This window comes from Eublepharis macularius, chromosome 2, assembly GCF_028583425.1.
Source record: "Eublepharis macularius isolate TG4126 chromosome 2, MPM_Emac_v1.0, whole genome shotgun sequence".
Taxonomy (NCBI): Eukaryota; Metazoa; Chordata; class Lepidosauria; order Squamata; family Eublepharidae; genus Eublepharis; species Eublepharis macularius.
The window spans coordinates 227,029,310-227,056,316 of record NC_072791.1 but is presented as its reverse complement, the minus strand read 5'-3'; the positions used below and the strand labels follow the sequence as shown (position 1 = coordinate 227,056,316).

The following is a 27,007-nucleotide window of genomic DNA, read 5'->3' as shown; positions in this document are numbered from 1 at the left end:
ATTTACCTACAAATTAACTTATTACTCTGTAATTAACACTATTAAAATATTAATAACTTCCTTATTGTCTTCTATTAACTTTGACACTCTAACAACTATGAATCAAACCTCTAACCAATTTAAGTTATGAATTAAACACATCGCCCATTCCTTACCCTCCCTTTTATCCTTACAACTATTTACTACCTTACCCTCCCTCTACTTCTATTATTACTATGCAAACTAAGTGAATAAAAATAAAATAAAAATAGCCACTTGCTAGGGAACAAAAAAGAGAAAGAAGAAAACAAAAAGGAAATGTTTTTTCAAACTACAGTTCTCTTGGACCTAGTGCATTACCTCATACACTAGCAATCAGTAAAATAACAAAACCTTTGGAGCTACATTAAAGGAGCCTAACCAGGCTCTCCCCTCCTGAAAATAAAAGATTAATCATATAATTGGTTTTAACATTACTCTTCATCTTAAGTTATAACATAAACTTGCTTAATTGTCCGAAACAGGGATTTTGCTCCTTTTTTGTGGAGGTGGTGACAATGGAAGTTTTCTTTTTTGGTTGGGTTTACTAATGTCCATTGGAATTTCCAATTTCAAACTTTGCAGAAGGTGTTCAGCTTCCTCTGGATCTGATGCAGTCAATTGTTTCCCATTGTGGTTAACTGAAAGTTTGATATAGTTCAGCCATCTATATTGTATACTGGTTTGTATACTGTATACTGGTTTTTCTTTTAGGTAACACTTCATTGGGCAAGTCAGAAAAAAATGTATATTGGTGTTTCTTTAAAGAGGAGTGGACCTTTGAATCTAGCCATTTCTATTATTTGTTTTCTGATTTTGTAGTCTTCAATCTCCACTATAATATCCCTCAGAGCATTTCTACTCTTGGCTAGTTTTTCAGAACCAATGCAAAAAGCTTTGGTAATTATAGGTTTTGCTTCATTTGGATAGTTTAGTTGTTTTGCAAGCCAGCTTATTAAAACCGGTATTAAGTCCTCCTTTTTTGTTGAAGCTTCATCCACCCCCTTTAACTTCAAATTCTTTTGCCTTGAAGTTACTTCTAGATTAAGTATTCTCATTTGATAAGAGTCTGAGGCTTCTTGCAGCTCTCGAATGTCTCTTTGTGACATGGTAGCCAAATCTAAGGCATTTTCAACTTTTGAATTAGTTTTGATAAGTTATAATTTTATATCTGCCAACTGATCCAAGAGAGGTTGTATTAAGTTTGTCATTTGCTTTAGCAGTGTTTGCTCAAGTCTGACAAGCTGCAAGTCAAGGGGTAAGCTCTGCGTATTTACTGATATTAGGGCTCCAGATGTTCCATCGGCCATTTTGCAGCTTTCCACGCCCTGATCTTGCAGCGCTGCAACGTCAGCTTCTGGAAAGAGGCTCTGCAAGTTTTTAACTGCTTTGGTTGGCAATTTTTTTCGCTGACCCTTGTCCCCTCATTCCTTCGCTGAAGAATAAGTAAAAACCTCTTTTTAGCCTATTTCCAGGCAGGGGAGAGCTGGAGCTCCTTCAATGTGTGTCCATCTACCCTGAGACTGACTCCATGCCCTGACTTGGATCTTCAGTAAAATAAAGTTAATGGTGTTGATGCTGTAACATCTAACTAGCTCCAAACAAAACCTGGAGACAATTGTGGTATCGGTAGAGAATTGTTGCACACTCATTGGTAGAGGAATCATTACAATACACACTCATCTTTGTTTCATAAACCTGAAAAATCTGCTTGGCCAAAAGTGACACAGGAAAAATCAGATTTTGAAACAAATCTTGCAAAACTTCTTCTCCAGGATGACTGTACAAATCTTGAGCAGGTGCCATTTCCAAACAATTATCAGCAATTATGTGAAAAAAGCTCCAGCACCTGTCTCTTATCACTGAATCAATCCTGTTTTATAGAATTCTACTTTATAAAGGAATTGGAAATTGGCTACTAATTTTCCACAGCTGTGACTACTAAAAAAGAGATGCAAAATGTATGTTTAGAAAACTGACCCTGTAAAAAGACTATGAAACTGTGAACTGGTTACATACTTCTGCAAAGTTATGCAATATCTTGTTTTCACCCGGGGAGAAAATAAGGACCTATATGGTTTGTTTTGATGTAACTGTACCTTTCTTACACATCCGAAGGCAGGACTTTCTGGAGGTAAAGTTATTTACATTCCCACCACAACCACTGTAACTGAATGGATGGCATTTTCCAGCTGTATGATTATAGAAGAATCTTTTCTCATTGGCTCTGCAAAGGCCTCTATCCATAGATGTCATACAAAAGGAAGGCATCTGGGCTGAGCCTAGATGTACCAAGAAAATACTGTTAGATACAACTCAGATTATTTAATGATTTCATTATACTTGCAGTCTGTTAAAAATATATGCATGAAACCATACACATAAAACACTATCCAATGGCTTGTTGCATACCAGTGCTCACACATGGCTCCTAGGTTTGCAAGTGCTTCCTCACTCACTCCAAAGGAAGCAGCATTCACCTACACAAAGAATTGGATGTATTAGATCTCATTTTCTCTGTACTGCAGGCTTCATGGTGGAGAGTGCCATCAAGTCATAGCTGACTTATGGCAACCCGTAGTGCAGTTTTCAAGGCAAGAGACTAACAGAGGTGGTTTGCCATTGCCAGCCTCTGCAACCCTGGTCTTCATTGGAGGTCTTCCATTCAATTACTAACCAAGATTGACCCTGCTTAGCTTCTGAGATCTGATGAGATCAGGCTTGCCTGGGCTATCTGGGTGAGGGTGTATTGCTGGCTTAGCTTCTATGAATTTCCCTAACAATTGCATTCAGTGGTTGTAATATTGTTCTCTGTAAATGGTACTGGGTTGTTGGATCCAGCCAACTTTATTGCTCAACACCACAGAATTTTCCTAATTATTGCAGCCTTTGTCCTGCATGGCTTTTGTCCATGGAGGTCCTATGAATTGCACTATAGCTTTTTTGGGTGGACACACACATGGAGGTGCCTCAGACCAACAGTCCATCAATGTTAGCATTGTCTACTCAGATTGGCAACAGCTCTCCAGGGTCTTAATTCAAAATCTTGTATGTCATCTACTGCCTGGTCCTTTAAACTGGAGATGCCTGGAGTAAACCTGGGACCTTCTGCATGCAAGCAGAGGTTGTTCCACTGTGCCATAGCCCCCTCCCCTCATATATTTTTCCCAGTGGAAAAACTGGTTGGATCCACCAATTTAGGTCATACCCCACCAACTTTTCTGCTTCATCTCCCCCCGTTCCTCTCTTCACTGCAGCCTCCATACAACACAGCTTTTTTCCATGTGGGTCCCACCATCCTCAGCATAGCCATTTAGGTGTCCAAATGGGGTGCTACCTTCACCTTTCATCCTATCATGGCCCCCATGATTTCCTGTATTACGTTCCAAAATCAGGCAACCCTCTGAGCAGCCACTTTAACAAGAGCAGGAACAGTCTAGCAAACCAAAAAGGCCCAGAGAGAGAGGTAGGGTTATTCCTCCGAAAGGAAACAGGAGCCAGAGTGGGGAAAAAGTACTATCCATGTAAGGTGGTGTGATTATAGCAAAAACAATAAAACCCTGAAATGGGCATTCCATTTGCCTTTCCCAGGAGCAAAAGATTATCCAGGAAGTGTCACAAGGTACAACAGTACCTTCAGCCCGCTTGTGACAAATCTATCACAATAACATGATCCAAACTCATAAGCAATTTCAAAATAGATCTATTATAATTCTTTAAAGTGCAGTAAGTGAAAGAAGTTAAATATTTCATAAAGTGCTTATTTGCAATAAATATACATTTACAGAAACAGCAACTAGTCCCATCAGCTTCCTATACATATAAACAAATAAATAAAAAATGCAATCAACCATCCATAAATATTCTAGCCACATGACATAATTAATGGAATATTTCCTTTGCTTTTCCAGGAACCGCAAAAAGTCCGTGCCCAGAGGCTACGTTCCAATTGTTCCCAAAAGAACCATAAATAATTGTCCGTGTAACAACTAATTTCTTTTCTTTACATTCACACCTCCGACTATAGACTATTATTATTTCTAATGCCAATAAAGGTAATTGATTGATTGATTGATTGATTGATTGATTGATTGATTGATTGATTGATTGGTTGGTTGGTTGGTTGGTTGGTTGGTTGGTTGGTTGGTTTTTTGGTTGGTTGGTTGGTTGGTTGATTGACAGGTCTGCAGAGATGTCAGTTGCCCGGCTCCATGTACTCTTGTTTTGAACCTCTTCAACAGGAGCATGCCTTATTGTCATAATTTTCCAACAGTCAGTCCACTACTACAAATCATCTGAACAGCTGTTTCCTGTCAGAGGTGTACTGCAAGGGAAGAGTCCCTTGTGGGATAGGCCAATGTTAGGCTAATTTGGCTCAGGTCTGGGAAGCCATTTTGCTAGGGCACCAGTTTAATAAGGTTGTGTTCTCTTTCTATGTTGTTTGATTTGTTTTGCATTCTCCTGCGTGTATAAAATCCATCCATTTTCTTTATTTCTCCCCTACATCCACTTTTTCTTCTTACCCTCTTTCCCCAAAATAAAATTAAAACGTTTGTGTTAAGAGAGACTTTGTCATCCCCATATTGCTTGGGTGTAAAAGGACTGGGTTATGTGTGTGCTAGTTGATAAGTGATCCAGCCTGTGTGTTTGAGTGTGTGTGACAGAGAGAGGCAGAAGTGGGCCTCTCAGACTCTGTCTCATATCTCAAACTGACAGGAGCTAGCAAGGTGTGTGTGTGTGTGTGTGTGTGTGTAGGTATTGTTTCAAGGGAAAGTATTAGCCAGATGGGCTCCAGGGAGGCTAGGAAAGTTGGGCCCTCCCTCTATGGTTTTCTCCTGCCCTTTCTAGGAAACCTGTGACACATCCAAAGATCATAATATAATTAAATAATGAATCACCACTGAGTATTATACTAGCCACAAAGCCCGTTGTGTGAAATAATACAATGGGCTCTAGAACTGTTGTTGGTCATTTTTAAATTTTTTCATGAAGCATAACAACCAGTCATAAACGTTGAAAGATTTCTTTGTCTACGATGTTTTTTGTTAAGATTTTGTCAGAATTGGGAAGTAACTTGCCATGCTCTGGTCCATGGACCATTTGAACTTCCACATTGCTTGCTGCCATGAGGGGGCCTGGTGAATTGATGGCCTGAGCACTCCGCCTGGAAGCAAGCAGGTGCTTCACAGTGGCCTGGAGGCAAGAGTGGAAGAGCACTGAGGGGAGACACAGGGAGGAGTGCTTAGGCCATCAATTCAGTGGTCCCCCTCCCGGTGGATACCAAATGCTTCACAGTGGCCTCAAAGCCAGAGTTGTTAGCAATATGCCTGTGCAAGGATAAAAAGTGAGTTGTTGCCAATATGGTTTGCTTTTTATATAGTAGGATAATTGAAAACCCATGAAGTTTCTGAATAAATAGTGAGAATTTAATCTCCCAGCCCAAACTGGAAGCATCTCTTACCATTTTGGCCACAATATTTAAACCAGTATGGAAGGAAGACTGGCAAAAAGGCATATCCACAGATAACAGGCAGTGGCAAGAGTAATCCAAGCAAAGAAGAAAGCAGTTGAGTATTCGGCTGAGAAGCTTCCTAGAACCTGTACTGGTACAATGGCAAATTTGTGACAGAAGACTGTCCTGGAATTGTATTATTGAAAACATAGTCTGGTGTTTTGAAAAATGGCCCTTTTGAAGTCATTCTGGCTGGCCACATAATGAACTCTACTTGTTGGTGTTAGTGGTGTTGCCCCAGTTGCCATATTGTCAACATACTGAAAAGCATATTTCTGAAGCCAAAGAATCCTACGCAGTTCAAAAACTGGTAAATTTTTACAGAACACAAAATTCAGTGAGATCTGAATGCATGTATTCTGGCAAAAGCCGGGACCAAGCACTGGACTTGAAGATTTGTGGTGTTCCAAAGAAAAATCTTGGTAGTGAATATATATGCCCCAAGTGAGCAACAAAAAAAATTATTTCAAAGACTTTCAGAGCAAATATCCAAATTGAAATACAATGACATATGCATTGTGGGAGACTACAATGTAGTAGTGGATAAAAAGCTGGATAGGAAACGTGAGGAATGGGGAAAAAGGGGGGAAAGTGCTTCCTAAAAAATTATTTGAAATGGCTGAAGAAATGGCCCTTGTAGATTTATGGAGAACATGAAACTTGAACTCAACCAACTATACTTTCTACTCTGACAGACACAAATCTTGGTCATGTGTTGGGCCTCAACATTGTTAGTGGCGGATATGGAAGAAATAGACATTTTGCCACAAGTGATTGGAGACCACAACCCTCTGTTAATAAAGATAAAAGAGGAAAAAAGACAATTTAGGTGGACACTAAATACAAGTTTATTAAAAGACAAAAAAATTTAAAGAAACAATTTCCAAAGAAATGGAATGGTATTTCAAACAAAACTTAAATAATGAAACTATCAGATATAGTATGGGATGCAAGTAAGGCTTTCTTCAGGGGACTGGCAATTAGATATGCGGCAAGTAAAAAGAAAGAGAGAAACAAAGAATATCAAAATTGGAAACAAAAGAAGATGATAAAAAATGCTCCTGAAAACAGTACATCAAAAATGAAGATAAAGATACTTCAACATAAACTTAATTTGATGTTAACGGAGGAGATGGAGAAGAAAATTAAATATGCCAAACGATAATACTTTGAAAATGCAAACAATCCTACAAGATGGCTAGCTTACAAGCTAAGGAAATGTGAAAGGGATCTTGGGGTAAGAGTGGACTGTAAAATGAATATGAGCAGTCAGTGTGATGCGGTGGCAAAAAAGGCTAATTCAATCTTGGGTTGTATCAAAGGGACCATAGCATCGAAATCGCAAGAGGTCATAGCCCCTCTCTATACTGCCTTGGTCAGGCCACACCTGGAGTATTGTGTGCAGTTCTGGAGGACTCACTTCAAAAAGGATGTGGACAAAATTGAAAGGGTGCAGAGGAGAGTGACGAGAATGATCAGGGTCTGGAGACTGAGCCCTATGAGATAAGGCTGAGGGCCTTGGGAATGTTTAGTTTGGCGAAGAGGAGGTTGAGGGGGGACATGATTGCTCTCTTTAAATATTTGAAAGGCTGTCATTTGGAGGAGGGCAAGGAGCTGTTCCAGTTGGCAGCAGAGGGTAGGACACGAACTAATGGGCTAAAACTACATGTACAAAGGTAGATATTAGGAAAAACTTTTTCACGGTCAGAGTAGTTCAAAAGTGGAATCAGCTGCCTAGGGAGGTGGTGAGCTCCCCTTCACTGGCAGTTTTCAAGAAGAGGCTGGATGAATACTTGTCAGAGATGCTTTAGGCTGATGCTGCACTGGGCAGGGGGTTGGACTAGATCAGGGGTGGCCAAATGGCGGCTCGCGAGCCGCATGCGGCTCTTCAAGTCTTATTTGGCGGCTCCTGGAGGCTTGCAAGTTCACTCCACCCCCAGGCTCTTTTAAGGGGCAGAGCCGACCAGCTGCTCACCCGATCTATGCACCCAGCGAGCTTCCCCTTTCCCAACGCTGGAGCAACGAAGGGGCGGGCCAGGGCTGAGGACAGCCCACCCCTCCTCGCCTTGCCGGGCACTCCTCTGCAGGCAATGAGTTTTGCCGGCCCCGCGCTTGCAGAGCACCCGGGAAGGGCAGTTGGGGGGAAGGGGAAAGAGAGGAGTGAAGACGCGATGAGGAAGCGCCAAGGCAGAGGTGGCCCAGGACTTCCTGCTTTCTGGCTTACTCCCGAAAAGGCAGCTGCCGAGAGCCGCTCATGGCATGAAGCACAGCCTGTGCGGGGGGGGGGGGCTTTTGCATGGGTGGAAGCCTCGTTAGTTGCAGGGAGGACTGGCACACCCATAAGTGTGTGCAGGACAGCTGAGATGGAGGAGCAGGGAATGTGTTTGCTTCAGAGGACATGTGCTTGCTTTAAGATTGTGTGGCTCTGTTTTTGTGATCCTTCCTTCCTTGATTTTTCTTTCTTCCCTCCTTCCTTCCTTCCTTCCTTCCTTTCTCTTTCCTTCTTAACATTTCTTTCTTCTTTCCATCTTTCTTTTTCTTTTCTTCCTTTCTTCCTTTCTCTTCTTTCCTTCCTTCCTTCCATATATTTCCATACCTTTCCATATCTTCCTTCCTTCCCTTTCCATATCTTCCTTCCTTTCTTTCTTTCCTTCCTTCCATGTCTTCGTTCCTTCCTTCCTCTTTTCCATATCTTTTCATACCTTTCAAAATCTTTCCCTTCCTTTCTCTTCTTTTAATATCTTTCCATATCTTTCCATGTCTTCCTTCCTTCCTTTCGTGTATTTCTTTCCTTCTTTCCCTTCCCTTCTTCCTTCCTCTTTACTTTTTTCCATATCTTTCTATGCCTTTCCTTCCTTCTTTCCATGCCTTCTTTCTTTCCTTTTTTATCCTTCCTTCTTTCCATATCTTCTTTCTTTTTTGTCTTTTCCTTCCTTCTTTCCATGTCTGTCTTTTTCTTCCTTTCCATCTTTCCGTGTCTTTCCCTCCCTCCCTTTCCTTTTTTCCTTCCTTCTTTCTTTCCATGTATTTCCTATTTTCAATAAAACATTAGGGTTGCCAATTCCAACTAAAAAAATACCTGGAGTCTTTAGCCAGAATACTTTAGAGGTGGTGCCTTGCAAGGATGACATCACTTTTTGTGATGTCACTTCCAGGTCAAAGGTTAGGTGGTGGTCCTTCCCAAGCTCCACCCCTTCTGATGATGTCACTCCCAGCATACTGTGCCAAAACCCCACCCCTTCCTGTGATGTCATTTCAGGGCACTCCCCCAAACCCGCCTCTTCCTCTGAAGTCTCTTCAATGCATCATGTCTTGTGGCTCTCAAACATCTCAGGTTTATTCTATGTGGCTCTTGCATTAAGCAAGTGTGGCCACCCCTGGACTAGATGCTCTGTATGGCCCCTTCCAACTCTATGATTCTATGAAAATACCAAAAGACAAATAATGTCACTGAATGATAAAAAGGAGAGGAGAAAGTTCTTCAGGAAGAAATAAAGAAGGTGGTTGAATCCTACTATAAGAAGCTCTATGGGAAAATGACTGCCCAACCAGAACAACAAGATGTCTATTAAAAAAAAATGAGATTAAAGAAATTCAGTGAGGAACAGAGGAAAATTCTAAATGACCCAATCACTATGAATGAAATAACGCAGGCCTTTAAAAAGCAAAACAAGGGGAAATCTCCAGGCCCAGATGGCATACCAGCTGAATATTATCAATACTTTGAAGAAACCTTAATTCCTCCTTTTAAGAAGCTGATGGAAGAAATATGGGCTACAGAATCCATACCAGAAACATGGAAAGAAGCTACAGTATCCTTAATACCAAAGGATGGAACAGATTTGAAGGAAATAAAAAACTATAGACCAATCTCCCTGATGAATGTAGATTATAAAATCTTTACAACTATATTATCAAGGAGAATGAAGAAACTAATGGACCAGATGATCAACCAAGATCAGGCTGGCTTTTTAACAGGACGACAGACTAGCCGTAATATAAGGAAAATACTAAACATTTTGGAGTATTACGAAGCCCATCCAGAAAAACAAATGGCTCTGAAGTTCCTTGATGCAGAGAAGGTGTTTGACAATCTCAATTGGCAATTTATGTTTAAACTAGATGAGATGCAGTGTGGAGAAAACTTTCTCAGAATAATTCGAGGAATTTATGATAAAGGACTAGAATCTCAATTAATGGCCAACTAACAGAACCAATAGAAATTGAAAAAGGAACAAGACATTATCTCCTCTCTTGTTTATACTGACACTGGAACCACTTATGGACAAGATCTGAAACTCAGATGAGATCAGAGGAGCCAAAGTTAAGAAGCAAGAATACAAAGTACAAGCATTCGCAGATGACTTAGTTTTTATTTTAGAAGACTCTTTAACATCAATACAGAAGCTCTTGCAGGAAATCAAAGAATATGGAGCTTTGGCAGGATTAAAAATAAATATTCAAAAGACAAAGTTGATTATTAAAAATATCCAAAAATGACAGATGGAAGAATTAACTCAAAAATTGCAATTAGTAATTGAAAAGAAGATAAAATATTTAGGAATTTGGATGACTAACAGATGTAGCTCCTTATATGAAGGCATTTATGGGATACTGAAAAAAAAATCAAAAAAGACCTGGAAAGATGGAAAGATCTTCAGCTATCATTGACGGGAAGAATAGCAGTGATAAAAATGAATGTTCTCCCAAGAGTTCTACTTCTGTTTCAAAATATTCCATTAGGAATACCCCAAGTATTTTTTAAAGACCTTAACCAGGCTGTACAATCTTTCATCTGGCAGAACAAAAAACCATAAATTAAGCTGAAAGCTAGAGGTGGGCACGATCTAAAAAAAATTACCGATCAAGCTGATCGGGGATAGGCGCTAGCAACAACCCCAAATCACCGATCCACACCGATCATCTCCCGTTTCCGATCCGTGGATCAGATCGGGGAGGGCAAAGCGGAGGGGCACCCCGCTGTTCCCAGCTATGTGGCTATGTGCCGGGCCCTGTAGGCACGAGGAGGCGGCAACGAGCCACCTCCCCTCAGGGAGGGGACGTTCACTCACTCACTCACACACACACACACACACACACACACTTAGAGCAGAGGGGGAAAAAGTTTTTAACCCGGCGACGAGCCGCCTCTCCTCAGGGAGGGGACGTTCACACACACTTAGAGCAGGGGGAAAAAAGTTTTTAACCCAGCAACGAGCCGCCTCCCCTTAGGAAGGGGACGCGCGCGCGCGCACACACACACACACACACTTAGAGCAGAGGGGGAGAACGTTTTTAACCCGTCCCTGCCTTTCCAAATAGGGAGAGAGAGACACCCAGTCAAAATGTTTCAGCCAGCTTTTAAAAAAAAGCATTCCTCCCCACCTGATTTTACAAGCAAGCAGCCAGTCTTTCAAAAGCATATTTTAAACACAGAGCCGTGAATGAGGTTTCCCCACAAAATACAGTGTTTTAAAAGCAGGTTAAAAACAGAGAGTGACAGACAGAAAAACAGCCATTCTTCCTACAAAGCCACATTTTTTTAAAAAGCAAAAAACGTTTGGAGTGCCCATGGCTACAGAACACCCCCTTCCCCCTCCCTCCCCTGGGTCTCTTCTCCCAACTGGTGAGTGCATTGCTGCTCCGTGGTTGGAAGGAAGCCCTGCTAATCAAGGAAAGCTGGGCTTCCATTAGGGTTTCCAGGGCGACAGAAGGAGGGCAAACACAGCTCAGGCATTCCCCTGGCTCCATTGCCAGGGGAATAGATTACTGGCGCCTGATTGTCTGCATCCCTGATCAGATCCCGATGGCCCGAATCAAGCCCCAATGAAGCCTCCCCCCGAACGCTGGATCGGTCGCCGTGGACGGCACTGATCCGCCGAGTCCTGATCGCGCGAACGCCATTATCATGGGTATTTTTCTATCGTAATGCCGATTGTGCCCATCTCTACTGAAAGCCCTACAAGATACTAAGGAAAAAGCAGGCTTTGCCCTACCAGATTGGCTCCTATATTATAAGGCTTGTGTGCTGACCTGGCTGAGAGAGTGGATTACTTTGGAAAATGAAAGACTTTTAAACTTGGAAGGACATGACCTGTTGATGGGCTGGCACGTGTTTCTCTGGTATAAAAAATGGGAAAATCATAAATATTTTAAAAATCACTGGATAAGGAAAGCGCTAGTACTGGTCTGGGAAAGAATAAGATCTACTTTTTATGAGAAAATTCCTTTGTGGGTTTCCCCAATTGAAGCTTTTACACATCCTTCATTGAAAAAAGAGGGAAAAACTCCTACCTATAAGATCTTACTGAAACCAGCTGGGCTATTAAAAAATCCAAAAGAAATGGCAGAGCTAGACACTGAGCTGGAATGGTGGGTTCAGGCACAACTGGAATCCAGATATAAAAAAGACAAAACGGTGGGTTTTTACGAAAAGGTGAAAATATTGATGTGATACTATGTGGTACTAATGTTAAAATGATAAAGAAAATATATGCTATACGTATAGAGGCAAAATTACAGGGGGAGGAGGTCAAAGATACTATGATAAAATGGGCCAAGAATGTGGGACATACAATAGATTTAGAGCAATGGTCACAAATGTGGAAAAGTAATTTAAAGATGACAAAATCGGCCTCACTGAAGGAAAATGTATATAAAATGTTTTATAGGTTAGCTAAATCCAATTAGGTTAGCTAAATCTCGCTTAAATATGTCAAATAATTGCTGGAAGTGTGAGAAGATACTGGGATCTTATTATCGTATGTGGTGGACATGCAAAAAAGCAGTGGAGTTCTGGAAGATGGTACATACAATGTTACAACAAATACTCATGACTCCACTACCTTTGAAACCAGAACTTTTTTTATTAAACCACATATCGGTCCCGGTTAATAAAGAGCAAAAGCATCTGATGTTGAATATAATTACAACAGCTAGGATTGCATATGCGAGACTTTGGAAAATGACAACTATCCCAACACAAGAAAACCTGGTCGAAAAAATACTTGAGACGGCTGAAATGGACAAATTGTCAAGTTTATTGAAAGAATTGGACATTACAACCTATAATGACATTTGGGAGCCTTTTTACAAATGGATACAAGATAAGTTTGGAGAAATTTAATTTTCAACTAAGATGTGGTCCTTTATGGATATTATAGAAGATAAATGGAAAAATTTGCAAATAGAGAGCTGATTAGCAGAATACTAAGATATGTATTAGAATGAATGGTGCAATGTAATAGATATGTAATTTCTTTTTCTTTGTTCTTTCTTCTCTATCCCCCCTCCTTTTACTTTCTGTTCCCTATTTTCTATCTAAAAAATAAAAAAATTACATATATAAAAAAGATTTGTGGTGTTCCATGGCTGGACAGAATAAGGCACTCAAGATCTCTGGTGTTTTTTGCAAGAGCAAAAAAAAAAATCTGCCCAGGACGATCAGCTGTAAAAGAAAGGTAAAAGGTAAGATGAGTTATATTTTTCTCTGCATTTTCAAATTATGAAAAGATTAATGCAATTTTGCACCCAAAGAAACAACATTTCTTAACCAACAGCTTGGAAAAATATGACCTTGGTAAGTTGTTGGAAATGAATTCTCATGGCAATAGGTTTTCATGTAGTTGTTGGTTTGATCTGAACACAAAGCTTAGTAAAATACTGAGAAGGGAATTTTAATGTCATGCAATTGCACTCTAATTTTACTTAATTACAAAGCTAGCCAAGGCAGCAAGGGTTCATCAGACTATACAAACAAGAGTTAATGAAGGATTACCAACCCACTGTAGACAGCTGATTTATCTGGTCCAGTGTCGGCATGCAGCTGGAATCTACGGCAAATATTTCACATGACCAAAGCTACGCTGTGCTTTAGGGAATCTTCTCTTGGTCTTAGCTGGTGACAGCATTATGGCTTGAAAAGTGAATGTAGCTCTGGTAAACAAGACATCCATGCTACTTGGAACCTTTGAACTGGCAAACAGTGAAAAAACTAAGGATTATACACCTTCTATGTTATGTTACATCATAAAATGTGTAGTTAACATTGAACACAGAAGTTACTTATCTGTGATGCTCACTTTCCCAAGAACATGATCCATGCGGCTTCTTCCCATGAGACGGAATGATGGGGAGCCGGAATATCTCAAGTCAAGTAGGCCGATGGACTCTCTGGAAACACATCACCCCTGCACGCTAGGCAACACAGTTCTTGGAGATTTTGAGACTTCCAGGAAGTTACTGATACACCATCTGATTGTACATGATTGGCTATTTCCATTTACTACCTTTGCTTTCTAAAAAAAAAACTTTTATAACATAGTTAAAATTATATGGTTCAGTCCAGCAAAAAAGTGTACATGCTCAAGTCCCACTGGACATTTAGTAGCCTGTTTCCATAATTAAAAAGGGTGCTATTTACAGACAAATCCATGGCTAAGAGTGCAAACACATGATCAGAGAATTCTGTGGCATAGTCTTTTAATATGGTGTTTTTCATCTATTTGTCAAAAAGGATTTTCTGCCCTGCTGCATGGAATTCTTTAGGTCTTCCCCCTACTGGCAGCAACCTGTAATCAGGATCACTAGTTGGGTTGTTTCCCATTCTTCTTGTTTCAGAGATTTCTGAGTGGGTATTAGACCTATTCAGGTGAGCCTGATCTTGTCAGAAACTTTGGTTAGTAATTGGAGTGGAGACCTCCAACAAAGACCAGGGTTGTAGAGGCAGGAAATGGCAAACCACCTCTGTTAGTCTCTTGCCATGAAAACACCAGGTGTTGCCATAAGTCAGCTATGACCTGAGGGCACTCTCCACCATCACCACCATTAGGCCTATAGGATGGACTAGTCTTGCTTCAGTGTGGTCTTCCCCTCAACCTTGGAAGGGTTCTGTTGGCATGAAAGATGTTGACATGTCCTTCGGGATACTTGTTGTCCTGTTTGCTGGTAAAAGGCATGAATTGGGGAAGGGGTTAGTTTCTATTCAAATGCTGTCTCACTATCCCAAAAGAGCTTGCTTCCAAGAAAAGGCCATGTGGCCACATTTGATTTCAACAGGACATTTACTGCCTAGGTTTTCAACCACATTGTCTTGCCTCCACACTGGACAGCATCGCTCTGAAAGACCAATTTATGGGATCTAATCTACCATCAGCCATAAGATAGTAATAACAACAGTTCATTTGTTTACCGCTCTTCTGGACAGATTAGTGCCCAGTCAGAGAGGTGAACAAAATCAGTGTTATTATCCTCACAATACAGCTGGGAAGCTGGGGCTGAGAGAGTGGCTTACCCAAGGCCACCTGGTGAGTTCAAGACAGAAGTGAGATTTGAACTGGTGAAGTGCTGGATTGCAGCCCAACTGCTAAATCACTATGTTACACCAGTTCTCTCTAATCTGCTGAGGTGGCTGATGTTTAGACCCAGGAACTCATAATTTTGGCGACTGAGGCTCATGCCATTAGAGAGTTAGCAGCTACTGCTCTGACAAACAGAACCATAGCTTCACAGCTGTTGAGCAGTGGATGCCCCTTTCTGTGGCACCCATCAGCATTCCTTCTCCTTTCTTGGGAAGTGCAATTCCAGATGCCAAGTTAGCCATCAGGGCATTAATCACTGGAATGTTTAAGAGATTCAAAAACTTGGGGGGTGATGCGTACGTTCTTTGAGCTTGCCCTTCATGGGAGCTACGATAAGACAGCACAACCTGCTCTTCCTTAATTTCTTCCATAAAGAACATTTGAAATTGAAAGCTTGGAATGTAGCTCATTTGGGAGAAAACTTTGGGGGCGTTCTCCTCATCTGCTCCCTGGGCACCATCAGGTTGCTCTATGTTAGGAGCAGAAAGGTGAAGAATTTTTAATGTCCTGTAAAGTACTGGTGTGAGCGAGTTTCCCCTGTTCAAATGGACCTTTGGATTGTTGTTCCTGCTGAGCGGGCTCATCCTCAGACAGCGCCTCTTCTTTCTTATCAGATGCATTCTCAGAGGCATTGCAGAAGAGCGAATGTTATCCCAATCTTTAAGAAAGGGAAGAAGGATGACCCAGGAAACTACAGGCCAGTCAGTCTGACTTCTGTTGCTGGGAAGATATTGAAGCAGATTTTAAAGGGATCAATCGGTAAGCATCTGAAGGACTGCTCAGTGATCTGGGGAAGTCAGCATGGTTTTGTCCCTAACAGATCTTGCCAGACCAACCTGGTTTCCTTCTTTGATCGAGTGACCAGCTTACTGGATCGGGGAACTCTGTTGACGTGATTTACCTGGATTTCAGTAAAGCTTTTGATAAGGTCCCCCATGACATTCTGATGGGCAAACTGGAAGACTGTGGAGTAGACTATAGGACAGTTTGGTGGATAGGGAACTGGTTAGAGGACCACACCCAAAGAGTGGTGGTCAACGGCGTTTCATCAGATTGGAGGGAGGTTTCCAGTGGGGTGCCGCAGGGCTCGGTTTTGGGCCCGGTACTTTTCAATATTTTTATCAGTGATCTGGATGAAGGAGTGGAAGGGCTGCTCATTAAATTTGCTGATGATACCAAATTGGGAGGAGCAGCAAACACCCAAGAAGATAGAATTAAAATTCAACAAGACCTGAATACTCTGGAGAAGTGGGCAGCTGTGAATAGGATGCAATTCAACAAAGACAAGTACACAGTATTACATCTGGGCCACAAAAATGGGAAGCACAAATACTGGATGGGGGATACACTTCTGGGCAGTAGTATATGTGAAAGGGATCTTGGGGTAAGAGTGGACTGTAAACTGAATATGAGCACTCAGTGTGATGCGGTGGCAAAAAAGGCTAATTCAATCCTGGGTTGTATCAAAGGGGCCATAGCGTCGAAATCGCAGGAGGTCATAGCCCCTCTCTATACTGCCTTGGTCATGCCACACCTGGAGTATTGTGTGCAGTTCTGGAGGCCTCACTTCAAAAAGGATGTGGACAAAATCGAGAGGGTGCAGAGGAGAGCGATGAGGATGATCAGGGGTCTGGAGACTGAGCCCTACGAGGAAAGGCTGAGGGCCTTGGGATTGTTTAGTTGAAGGAGATTGAGGGGGGACATGATTACTCTCTTTAAGTATTTGAAAGGCTGTCATTTGGAGGGCAGCAGCGGTTAGGACCCGAAGCAATGGGCTTAAATTACATGCACAAAGGTACTGGCTGGATATTAGGAAGAACTTTTTCATGGTCAGAGTAGTTCAAAAGTGGAATCAGCTGCCTAGGGAGGTGGTGAGCTCCCCCTCACAGGCAGTTTTCAAGAAGAGGCTGGATGAATATTTGTCAGAGGTGCTTTAGGCTGATCCTGCACTGGGCAGGGGGTTGGACTAGATGGTCTGTATGGCCCCTTCCAACTCTATGATTCTATGAGTCTATTAGGTAATCCCTTTCTTCAAATATGTAGGAGGGAAAGATGGCATGTCTGCCTGAGGTGGGCCAAGTTGGAGCATTACTGAGGCCCAGGTCACACCAAACCAAGTGACTTGTCTTTTATGCTGGGAATGGGAGCAGGTGAGGTATTTTACCTGTGTGATTCATTATGCCTTTTCCTGGTGTTCTGTGAAGGCTTTCTTGCTCTTTGCTCCCTTTCCCACATCTGGCTATTAACAAATTCCTCCAGCCAAATCTGGAAAGGGGATTGGACTGACTGACTGTGGGTTCCTCGTCATCTGAACCAATTCCACAGAGGCCAGTGCTTGCTACTCATTAACCCTTCCTGTGATGCTAAGGCCTGTGTTCAGCAAGCAGGCCTTCTCAACCTAGGTGGAGTCAGCATGTTGGGTCTGAACTCTGCTTTTCCTTCTCATTGGCCTGGATTTAGCACCTTGCCGCCTGTGGCCCTTCCATAGTGGAGTACTGAGACACACAATTGGGCAGGGCCCTCCTGCTTCACAGCTGAGGGACAACAAGCCCTAGATTCCCCCCCCCCCCCGAAGATACAACGGAGTCTGAGGCTTCTGTGACTGATTCTAATGATATGTTGAGGCTGAAAAACAGTGAAGAGATTCTCATAAGGGAGTGGGGAAGAGATGAAAACAGATTGGGCTTTTTTTGTTTTTTGTTTTAAGATGAGAGGTGAGGGAAGGAGAGGTCCACAAAAAGAAAGAATCCTGCAGTCTAATCGCTTTGTGAGAAATTAAACCCACCGAGTTCTGAACACCCATGCACTCTCTTAGGAGGTAGGAAAAGATCTCAGGGGGGTGGAGTAGTCTATTTCTGGCCTTGTCTCAAACAAAAACACGTGTGCAGATACTGCCTTCCAATACCAGAGGGTGCAGCTTAGATAGTCCCATTTTAATCCACTGCTCCTTCCCATAAAGCTCAGCTACAAGGCATTCTGGTATAGCTCATTCTGGGCAACTGGTGCTACTGGATCATTTTCAAGACAGACGGCTTTATCCCATGCTGTGTTGTGTGACTACTGCCTTCGGGCTTTCTGTGTTGTGTGGGGAACAGAATTATGATGTTGAAAATAAAACAACACTTTCCAAACAGATACAAACACAAACTTTATTACGGAAATCTTGTCAGCATGCCCTCATGTGTACTCCTGGTTTACTAACCATCATCCACAAAACTGCCTGCCAATTCCCAGAAGCACATCTGAGTGCAGAGGCAGATAGTCACCAGAAAGATGGGGTGGAAATGAGCAGTCTCTTCCCAGCAGTTCCTTTCTCTCACCTGCACAACTGTGGATTATAAAAATGACAAGCCTGAAGCTGCAAGATAGAGACGGCTCACAGAGAAATATTTGAAATAAGGCTTCCAAGTGCAGAGCAGAAATCAGTAAAGAATGAAAAAATCCCATGTTCAGGTACTTACCTAAATCATTCTTTAAACGTGTGATGTGTATTTAATTAAGTTAAATTATTTCACTAACAGGAGGGCAGCAAGGACACCTTGGTCCAAGGCAGAAACTCACCTGATGCCAGGTCAGGATTAAGAAGTTACCTCAGGAGCATGTGAGCTGCCCTGTACCATGTGTCCTTCACATGGCTTGTTTAAAATACAAAGTCACATGCAAAAGCTAGGAAAAGCTACAGCTGTAGCTCAGTGGTAGAGCACCTTCTTGGTATGCAGAAGACCACAGGTTCAGGCCCCAGCAGTTCCAGTTAAAAGAATCTCACACGACAGGCTTGTGAAAGCTATGTACGGATGCCACTCAGACTACAGAGTCTGTAAACTGAGTAAGGCTGACTAGTGGCAGCTTCTTATGATACCGTTTGCTCCTGTGGCAGCACTGCCTCTTTCAGAAACAGAGATGAAAAAAGGTGGCTCCCCATTATATTTCACTAAAATGGCACATGAAGACCACATGCTATAGCAGTTCTCACACCACTGGTGTAAATGAGAATGAGTCCTTAAGATGTGCACAACAGCTTTGTAACTTTAGACAATCAAGTCTAGAATGGCAAGATTTGAATCCAGTAGCACCTTAAAAACCAACAAAACCTTCAGGATATAAGCTTTCTTCATCAAATACTTCTTTAGGTATCTGAAGAAGGGAGTTTGACTCTCAAAACTTTCTATCCTGAAAATCTTGCTGGTCTCTGAGGTGTTAGCAGACTTGAATCCTGTTGCTCTTCTTATGGTCCATCACTTTTTGTCACTTCTGGAAGACACCCAGAACATAATATCTCAGAAGCTAAGCAGGGTTGGCCTAGGTTATTAACAGGATGGAGACCTCCATAGAAGACCAGAGCTGCTATGCAGAGGCAGTCAATTGCAAACCACCTCTGTTAGTCTCCTGTCTGGAAAACCCCACCAGGGAGCGCTATGCGTTGGCTATGAATTGACAACACTTTCCTCCACCATCACCGAATCTGAGCACTATGGGGGAGCTGATGCAGCCACAAGGAAGTGCCCCCTCTCCAAAATGTATCCATAATGAAATAATTCTTATGAGGATTTTCTACAGCCTCTCTATTTTTGAATCTCACACGTTAATTATCATGAAATAAATAATTGCTGTCTTTGTAGGGAAGTTGGTCGTCCTTTCATTTACTTGATCTCAGTGGCCATTAACATGCATGGTGTGCTACATAGTTTCATACGCATCGAATAAAAAGGCGGGAAGAGGAAAACTCTTAAGAGTCCTTCGTACAAATAAAGCACTTTAAATAAAATTCTTGTTATTCATATTTTTACAGTCCTCCTTTTTATCCAAAAGCTCTACAATAGTTTACCATCTTCATTACATCGATGCAGGCTGGAGAAAGTCAGCATCCACTTAACAAAAGGCTTTTGATACATACCCTGCTTTACAGATGGGGAGCTCTGATTGGCCACACTTGCAAGTGCCAGCTTTTCATCCTCCATCTGCAGCAAATTGGCTGAAGGATGGAAGGGAAAGACAAAGCAATAAGAGGGAGTTTAAAAGTGGGCACAGAAAACTCTGACTGACTGAGATTTACTTATTAACAGTTCATGGCTGCATCCGACATACCATGTTATTTAATAATAATAGAGCACAATATATATCCCATTCAGCAGCACACCACTTTGTTTCTGTACACACCACCTCCACTAAAGGGATTAATGACTACAGCTTCTCTTTGTTTTTGTCCCCAAAGTGACAAAAGAAATAGAAATACTCATGTTGAAAGGAACAATCTCAGATGGAAGGCATGGAATTTATTTATTTTAAACTATTTCTATGGCACCTGTTCTTGCACATAGGGTCCCCAAGGTAATGAACATTAAAACTTTAGAACATTTCAGCATTAAAACAGCATAAAAAGTATAGATAAAACAATTCAATAAAAACATATAACTACACAATGCAACACCAAAACCATGTCTGACTGCTATGGGTATGTGTGTGTGAATGGTTTTTTTGTGGTGCTGAGTATCAGCAACTTTGGGGGAACGCTCTCCCAAGTCTTGATGGAAGAATTGGTGGAAACCGTCACAACCTTACAAATGAGTATATAGAGGGATTGTGCAATAAGAATGCCATGATGTTTTACCGAAGTGTTTTAATTGTTATGCTGCCTGTTTCAGATCTTTTTCTGTGAACCGTTCTGAGCCTGGTTCTCAGGGAGAGCGGAATACAAATGCAATAATAAATAAATAAGTATCAGACCACTTTTTTAACCCAAAAAAGCACAGTGTGATTGTGTGTGTATGTATATATGTATACATATGTATGTGTATACACACACACACACATATATGTATGTGCATCTATAGCTATAAATATATCCATATACTTGTACCTATAAAATCTGCCTGCCTGTGGAAAGGTAGCGTAAGAGGGTGGAGTTTATAGTCCTGTCTTGCTAGTGTTCAATATACCTGGATTGGTACAGATGGAAGAAGCATTCAAATACACATCACTGGAAAAGTGAAGCTGGCAGAGTCCTTTGTTTTATGACTACTGTACAAAATTAGGAAAGGGAAGAAAACAAAGTTAACTAATCTTCTAGAGAAAAAAGATGGTTAGAGGGTGTCTCAGGTGACCACTGCAAATAGAGGTGACTTTTTTCTGTATTTCTTACTGAATAGCACAGTCTGTCATGCATTATAGCCAGGAACCAAAAGATGCAAGAAGATGTTTAGCACTACAAATAAAGATCACTTACGGCTGTCCTGGCAGATATCCTGGCATTCTTTCAAAGACTCAAAGTTGTTCTGGTTTCCTAGGCACCCACCATACATGAATTTTTCACACTGCTGTGACTCTTTGTTGTAGAAATGCCTGGAAATCAATCCCCGGCAGATTCCAGGATCATTCTCCAAAAGGCAAAAAGAAGGTTTTTCTGTGAATGAAGATTGTTTTCAGGGAAAAGTTGTCACTTTCTTTTTCAGCCACACCTATCTGAGATCTATTTGATTTCTACTAATTGCCTGACAAAATCACCTTGTTTACTAAAGGCTCTTCAGAACTTAAGTTTGATAAGGATCCTTGTTGGCCTCTCTAAGAGTCTCTCTACACAAGACATCTGGCATATGTTCTTCAAGTGTTGGGTGACGCAATGTTTCCTGGGAACTGTAGTTTTAAAAGAGTTGTTTGGGATCACTGTGGAAAGGAAGGTTGAAAATACAAGCACAATTAGGTTAGAATTGCCAAGTTAATCTCCCCAGCAATCTTTGAAAATGTTTGTTTTAAGGCCTGGCAGATTCCTCCCAGAATGAACGGGGGGGGGGGGGGGCAGGGGCAACTAAAGCTTGCACCATTAAACTAAACTTGGAAAATGCTTGTAACCTACTTTTGCTTGTATTTTCAACCTTCCTTTCCACAGTGACGTTTTAAAACTACAGTTCCCAGGAAACTGCGTCGACACTTGAAGAACACATGCCAAATGTCTTGTGTAGAGAGACTCTCAGAAGAACTCATTACCAAGATCTGAACTCGTGACTGGGAGTTCAGACTTTTCAAGAGATAGGCTTCAATCCATCAGTTCCATGATGACTGTCAACCCACCAATCACTTGGCTGATCACCAAGAAACCACCCTAGAAATCCCTGAAGGATACACAAATATCAAATGCAAAGCTATTTAGCAGCACCATAATGCCTGGACATAACCTAAAACATTCACTGCCATATAGAGTCAGCAGGTCTGCTTGTAACAGAAAGCTTATTCTAGCTTTCTGGATCTCTCCAATCAACTCTGCTCTCTTCTAGTTGCTCCTTGCTCTAGTTTAGTTACCCATAAATCCCTAGATTTACAAGCATAACCAAAACATGAAAGCATTTGCAAAACATTGCCTGTGATGCTCAGACCTCTGAGCATCACAGTACAATTCTTATTGCCAATTGTAAGTGGTTGGCCCGGCCTCCACCACTTTAATAGCCATTTTATTATGGCTGCTTATGATATCAAAATATCACCAGGCCTCTGTATTTAAAATGGCCATTGTATTGCCACCAGAGAGCCTCCAACAGTTGCTGAGTCCCGCTCGGGAGAACATGGCATGCATGGAATGCCGCATAGGAATGCGGAGTGATTAAGAGGTGATTGGATTTGTAGTCCCTCCAGCCCCAAAGGAATCCAGTGCAACAAAGGTCTCACAGAGTCATCCCCATTTAACACATTCCTTTCCCTCCTTCCATGATGAGATCTCCTGCTCTTGATTGAGGAGCTAATCAAATGACAATCATAAGTTTATACAGTTGTTCCTGAGAAAGTACAGTCCCCACCTAAACTCATCAACTTAGCTTCGGTGGACTTTATTAACAAACTATCCCTGTTGTACAGTGCTAGAACATGTTTTGCATTTGCTTCCACACACCCCGGCAGCTACCAATCAAGGCAATCAAACTCTTTGTCAAACCCAGGAACTCACCATTGGAGCCTTTGTTCTAATGGCTAGGTGGGTTCTCCCGCCTCAGGGCACATTTTACTCTATAAGAGTAGTGCCTTGGCCCATTCAAATTGTGCGTGCTTCCTGCTGCTCCCTTAGGAGCGCTTCCCTAAGCCTCTCTCTTCGTGCATGGTCACCAGATCCAAAGTGCTGTTCCCTTGAGGTTTAACCTAAGCCTCTTGCTCCCTTGGCCAAGATCGCTGGATGTTTGAAGCTCTCCCTCCATGGACTTTCCTTCTTGTTGGATAGGTAGATATATTTGCTCCCTCTCTCTATTCCCAACCTCTGGCTAAACTTCCTAGGACTCTGTGTGTGTATGTACATTTTACCCTGTAAACTCTGTGTGTGTATGTGCATGAAATTTTGCTCTTCAATAAAAAGTTGTTGTTTGATTTTACCGGCCTCTTCCTTAGCCGTCTTCCTTGCTTGCTCCCCACAAATTATTTTATTGCAAGGAGACCAATTCCGGTAACACTGACACAGTACTTTAATAATCAGAATGATTATTAAGGAAGAAAGCTATGCAAGATCAGCCTGAAAGAGAGGGGAAAGTTCAGATGGCATGCCAGGCAGAAGGCAGCATGACAAATTTATCTTGAGAACAGCTGCTGTTTCTACATATGTGTAACAATTGCTGTAACTAAACGTTTTAAGACAGGTGAGACACTCTTGGTGATGTATGAAATCTAATCAGATGACCTTTAGATGAGAGATAAGAAACTGCACCGTTCCTTCAAGATTAACATCTATGGGAATTGTTGATATGAGCAGCCATCTTCTTCTGTAGAGGTCCAATATACAATCTGTTACTATAGGACTAGCAAACATGGCACATCCTACAGTTGGGGTTATCATCATGGAAACCCAAGAAACTCCTGAAAAGAAGTCTTGCAATACCTTAAAGCAGAGATCCTTCAAAGTGATGCCTATGGATATCATAGGGTCCTCAAATGGGTCTCTGGCTGACCACATGCTTTCCCTCCAGTGCATCTTCTTATCAATGCAGAGAGCCAGTTCTGGCTTTCTTCATTTCATCGGAGTGGGAGGTGCTTCAGAAGAAGCAACATTTTTGTGTCTGCAAGGAACTCCCATTTGGAAATAGCTGCCTCCATGATAGGAAAAGGCTCATCTTAGAACTCCTAACGTTTTGTGATTGACAGCCATTTTTGTTGTGGCACTCACTGCCTTTTCTGAAAATTTCAAACATCATCAAAAGTTCATTAAGGCCTTAAACAGATTTATTATAGAACAATTGGTGCTTGTGTGAGAGACAAACCATTGGATGAGGATAACCAAATTGCAATCTCCCCACCTGGATTCTCTCGGCTTTCAGTGGTCTGAGAGACTGATTTCTTCCAGGCCTTTTCCCTACCTTCTTTTACTGAAGCTCAACTGCCATTAACATTCTGTCCGTTCTAGAGTATCCATAGTCCTCGTCTGGCTGATTTTGAGGCTTTCTGTTTTTACTTTATTTGGGGGGGTGGGTTAATTTTTAAAGCTATATTTTGCTGCCTAGTTGGGGAGTCCTCCAAGTATACAGAGACCCTACTTGTCTGTAGGTGGCCCATTTTGGCAGCCTTTGTCATCCACACAGGAACATGTCTGTTTATTATCATATATAGTGACAAGAAAATCACAGTGATAAGTGATAAGAAAATCACAGGGGTGGGGGAGCAGGGTTTTCTACCCTCAGTGGAGATGACATGTCCCTCATCCTAGCATCAATGGCTCACCAGATTCCTGACGCTAGAGTGAAGGAACTGATTTCTCCACCAAAGCCATGTAAATATGCTGTGCTCCCCAATGATATTCCTTAGGTAATTCCAATGGCACTTATATTCTTGAGTGATGTGGGAACCTGCCAATTACTGTGTATGTGTAGATATTATTGCTTCTTTTGGGGGCTTTCCCCCAATAATGGGATAAGGAGTGAAGGCTGAATTTTTCTGAAGACCAATGGATACTTCAAATATGCAGAAACCTCTTTCAGCTTCCTGCCCCAGTGGCGTACCATGGGTTCCAGGCACCTGGGGAAACTCCTGGCTGGTGATTCCCCCATCACTACACATGCCCACGCAAAGCATGCTCACAGGACTGTGTGATGATGTCACTTCCTGGAAGTGACATAATCACACAAGGCATACCTGCCCCCCGGAAGCACTTCCAAGATTTAGGCCGCTTGCCTCCCCACCCATTACCTGGCAGTGCGCTTCTGGCCAGCAGCTGCTGCAGGAGCCAGACGGCCAGCTCAGCACCCAGCGAGCCAGCCACCCCATTGGCACAGCAGGTGGCTAGGGCGGCACGGGCAGCCTCCCAGCCCTCCTGAGCTGCCACTGCCAGCTCCGTGTGCTCCAGCAACCATGCCCACAACACCACCCTCTCTTTGGCAGCGCCTGGGACAAGTGACCCAAATAAGGCCCTGTCCTGCCCTGAATCCTTGAGTTAATTTTGTTATCCACACTGGGATCAGAACTTTACTATTAGATGTAACAATAATCTTTTGTGGGTTGGAGCCCACTGAAGTTTCTCTTTGTGGATCTGAGAAACTGGCCTCCAGCTCATGAAAACACATGCTAAAATAAACCTGTGAATCTTTAAAATGCCACAAGTCTCTTTTTGGTTTTTGTTACAGTGCTCTCTCTTGGCTACTGTCCATGGGCGTTAATAGACAGGAAGATATGCCTACAGACAGGAAGATATGCGGTTAGCAATGGGTCCACTTCCTTATCTGTAGTTGCTAAGTCCTAAAGTACATGTTACAGAAAGATCTCCAACTGTTATGGCCTCAAATTTGGACCCTAGACATCAATAGACAAAGGCTGGAACTCCTGAAGATAGGGCAGAGAAACCCCCTTGTGGAAGAAAAGCACCCCAAGGGACCATAATGCCTCCCATCTCTTCCTCCCAAGAAGGTTTCCTGGGCTCTCCCTAGAAGTTCTCTCAGGCCCAGGGATCCCACTTTTATCACGACACCAAGCCCAAAGTCAGCAGAAGACATCCAAGTCCCATCAGAGGGCACAACTCAGGAATAGAGATTCTTCTGAACCAAGAATAATCTCCAGGGAAGTGATGTTTAGGACACTCGCCTTCATTCATACTACAATAGTCTCCAGACTACTATGGGGCAATTCCTGAGATTACTAGCTCCCTTATGGAAGAAGGAAACAAGAGAAACCGTAACCTTATCTATGGCTCCTACGTTGTGTTGACAATTTATTCTGAGACCTTTTCTAGGCAATGATGCACACGCACATTTGAACACAGAATCTGTCTGGTACTGAAGAAGGCATAGATTTTTATAAACATTTCCAACCTACAAATAGGTAAGACAGTTGGCACCAGAAGTCATTGAGTAAATCCATTACAGTAACTATGCCAGTCATGGGAAATTACTTATCAGTTAGATGACAAACCTTATGAAACCGAATATCCTTCAATATGCAAGTTACCTTTCTTAAATCTTGCTTTCTTCTTTTTCTCAGGCAAATCTGCAATTGAAACAAAATATTAGAAGAAAAGTGTGCGGAGATCTATTCATATTGCAGAATAATTATTAGATTTAGTTTCCAAACTTCACAATACTGGATGGTTCTTTTATGTTCCTTACTTGATCATACAAGTCTTCATTTGGGAACACTATGGGCATACCCCACCAGTAGCGCCACTTCTTTAACTGACTCTGAGTGTGAGTTATGTGATGTGGCTCCAGGTTGGCCACAATATCTATGAGGTAAGTTAACACTGAAGATTATTAAATCAATGCCCCCCAAGGATCTGAACTTAATTTTTAACCAAGAAGTACCTTCTGGACATGTCTGGAACAGTTTTTAATGTCCACTAGTGTTCATTATGGTAGCTGCAGTAACAACAACAACAACAACAACAACTTTCGATTTATATACCGCCCTTCATGACAACTTAATGCCCACTCAGAGCGGTTTACAAAGTGTTATTATTACCCCACAACAATCAGAACAGAAAAATGCCTCTGCAATTCAGTCTGTGATTTGGCCAGCTGGGTGAGTTTATGCTTCTTTACCTCATGGGAAGCTTCCCATATGAAAGACTACCTATTCCTGTAAGAATCTACCCAATCACTACTATTATTTTCAGAGACCCAGCTTTGGGTGTCCGTACCTAATGAAATTATGCAGGTGAAAACCTGAGATG

At 42.0% G+C, this 27,007-nt stretch overlaps 1 protein-coding gene across 2 annotated transcripts in view; it reads right to left on the bottom strand.

Annotated features, from left to right (window-relative positions):
• TFPI (tissue factor pathway inhibitor) overlaps positions 1 to 27,007 on the bottom strand; it is a 74,467-nt gene that overhangs the window by 5,870 nt on the left and 41,590 nt on the right. Inside the window, exons 4-8 of one of the 2 annotated variants that reach the window (XM_054970153.1) lie at positions 26,287 to 26,325; positions 21,113 to 21,289; positions 19,784 to 19,861; positions 18,092 to 18,217; positions 2,118 to 2,300 (exon numbers count right to left, since the gene is read on the bottom strand). In XM_054970153.1, coding sequence (XP_054826128.1) covers positions 2,118 to 2,300; positions 18,092 to 18,217; positions 19,784 to 19,861; positions 21,113 to 21,289; positions 26,287 to 26,325 — 603 coding nt within the window. The remainder of the gene's footprint in view (positions 1 to 2,117; positions 2,301 to 18,091; positions 18,218 to 19,783; positions 19,862 to 21,112; positions 21,290 to 26,286; positions 26,326 to 27,007) is intronic. The other variant, XM_054970154.1, reaches the window with a different exon arrangement.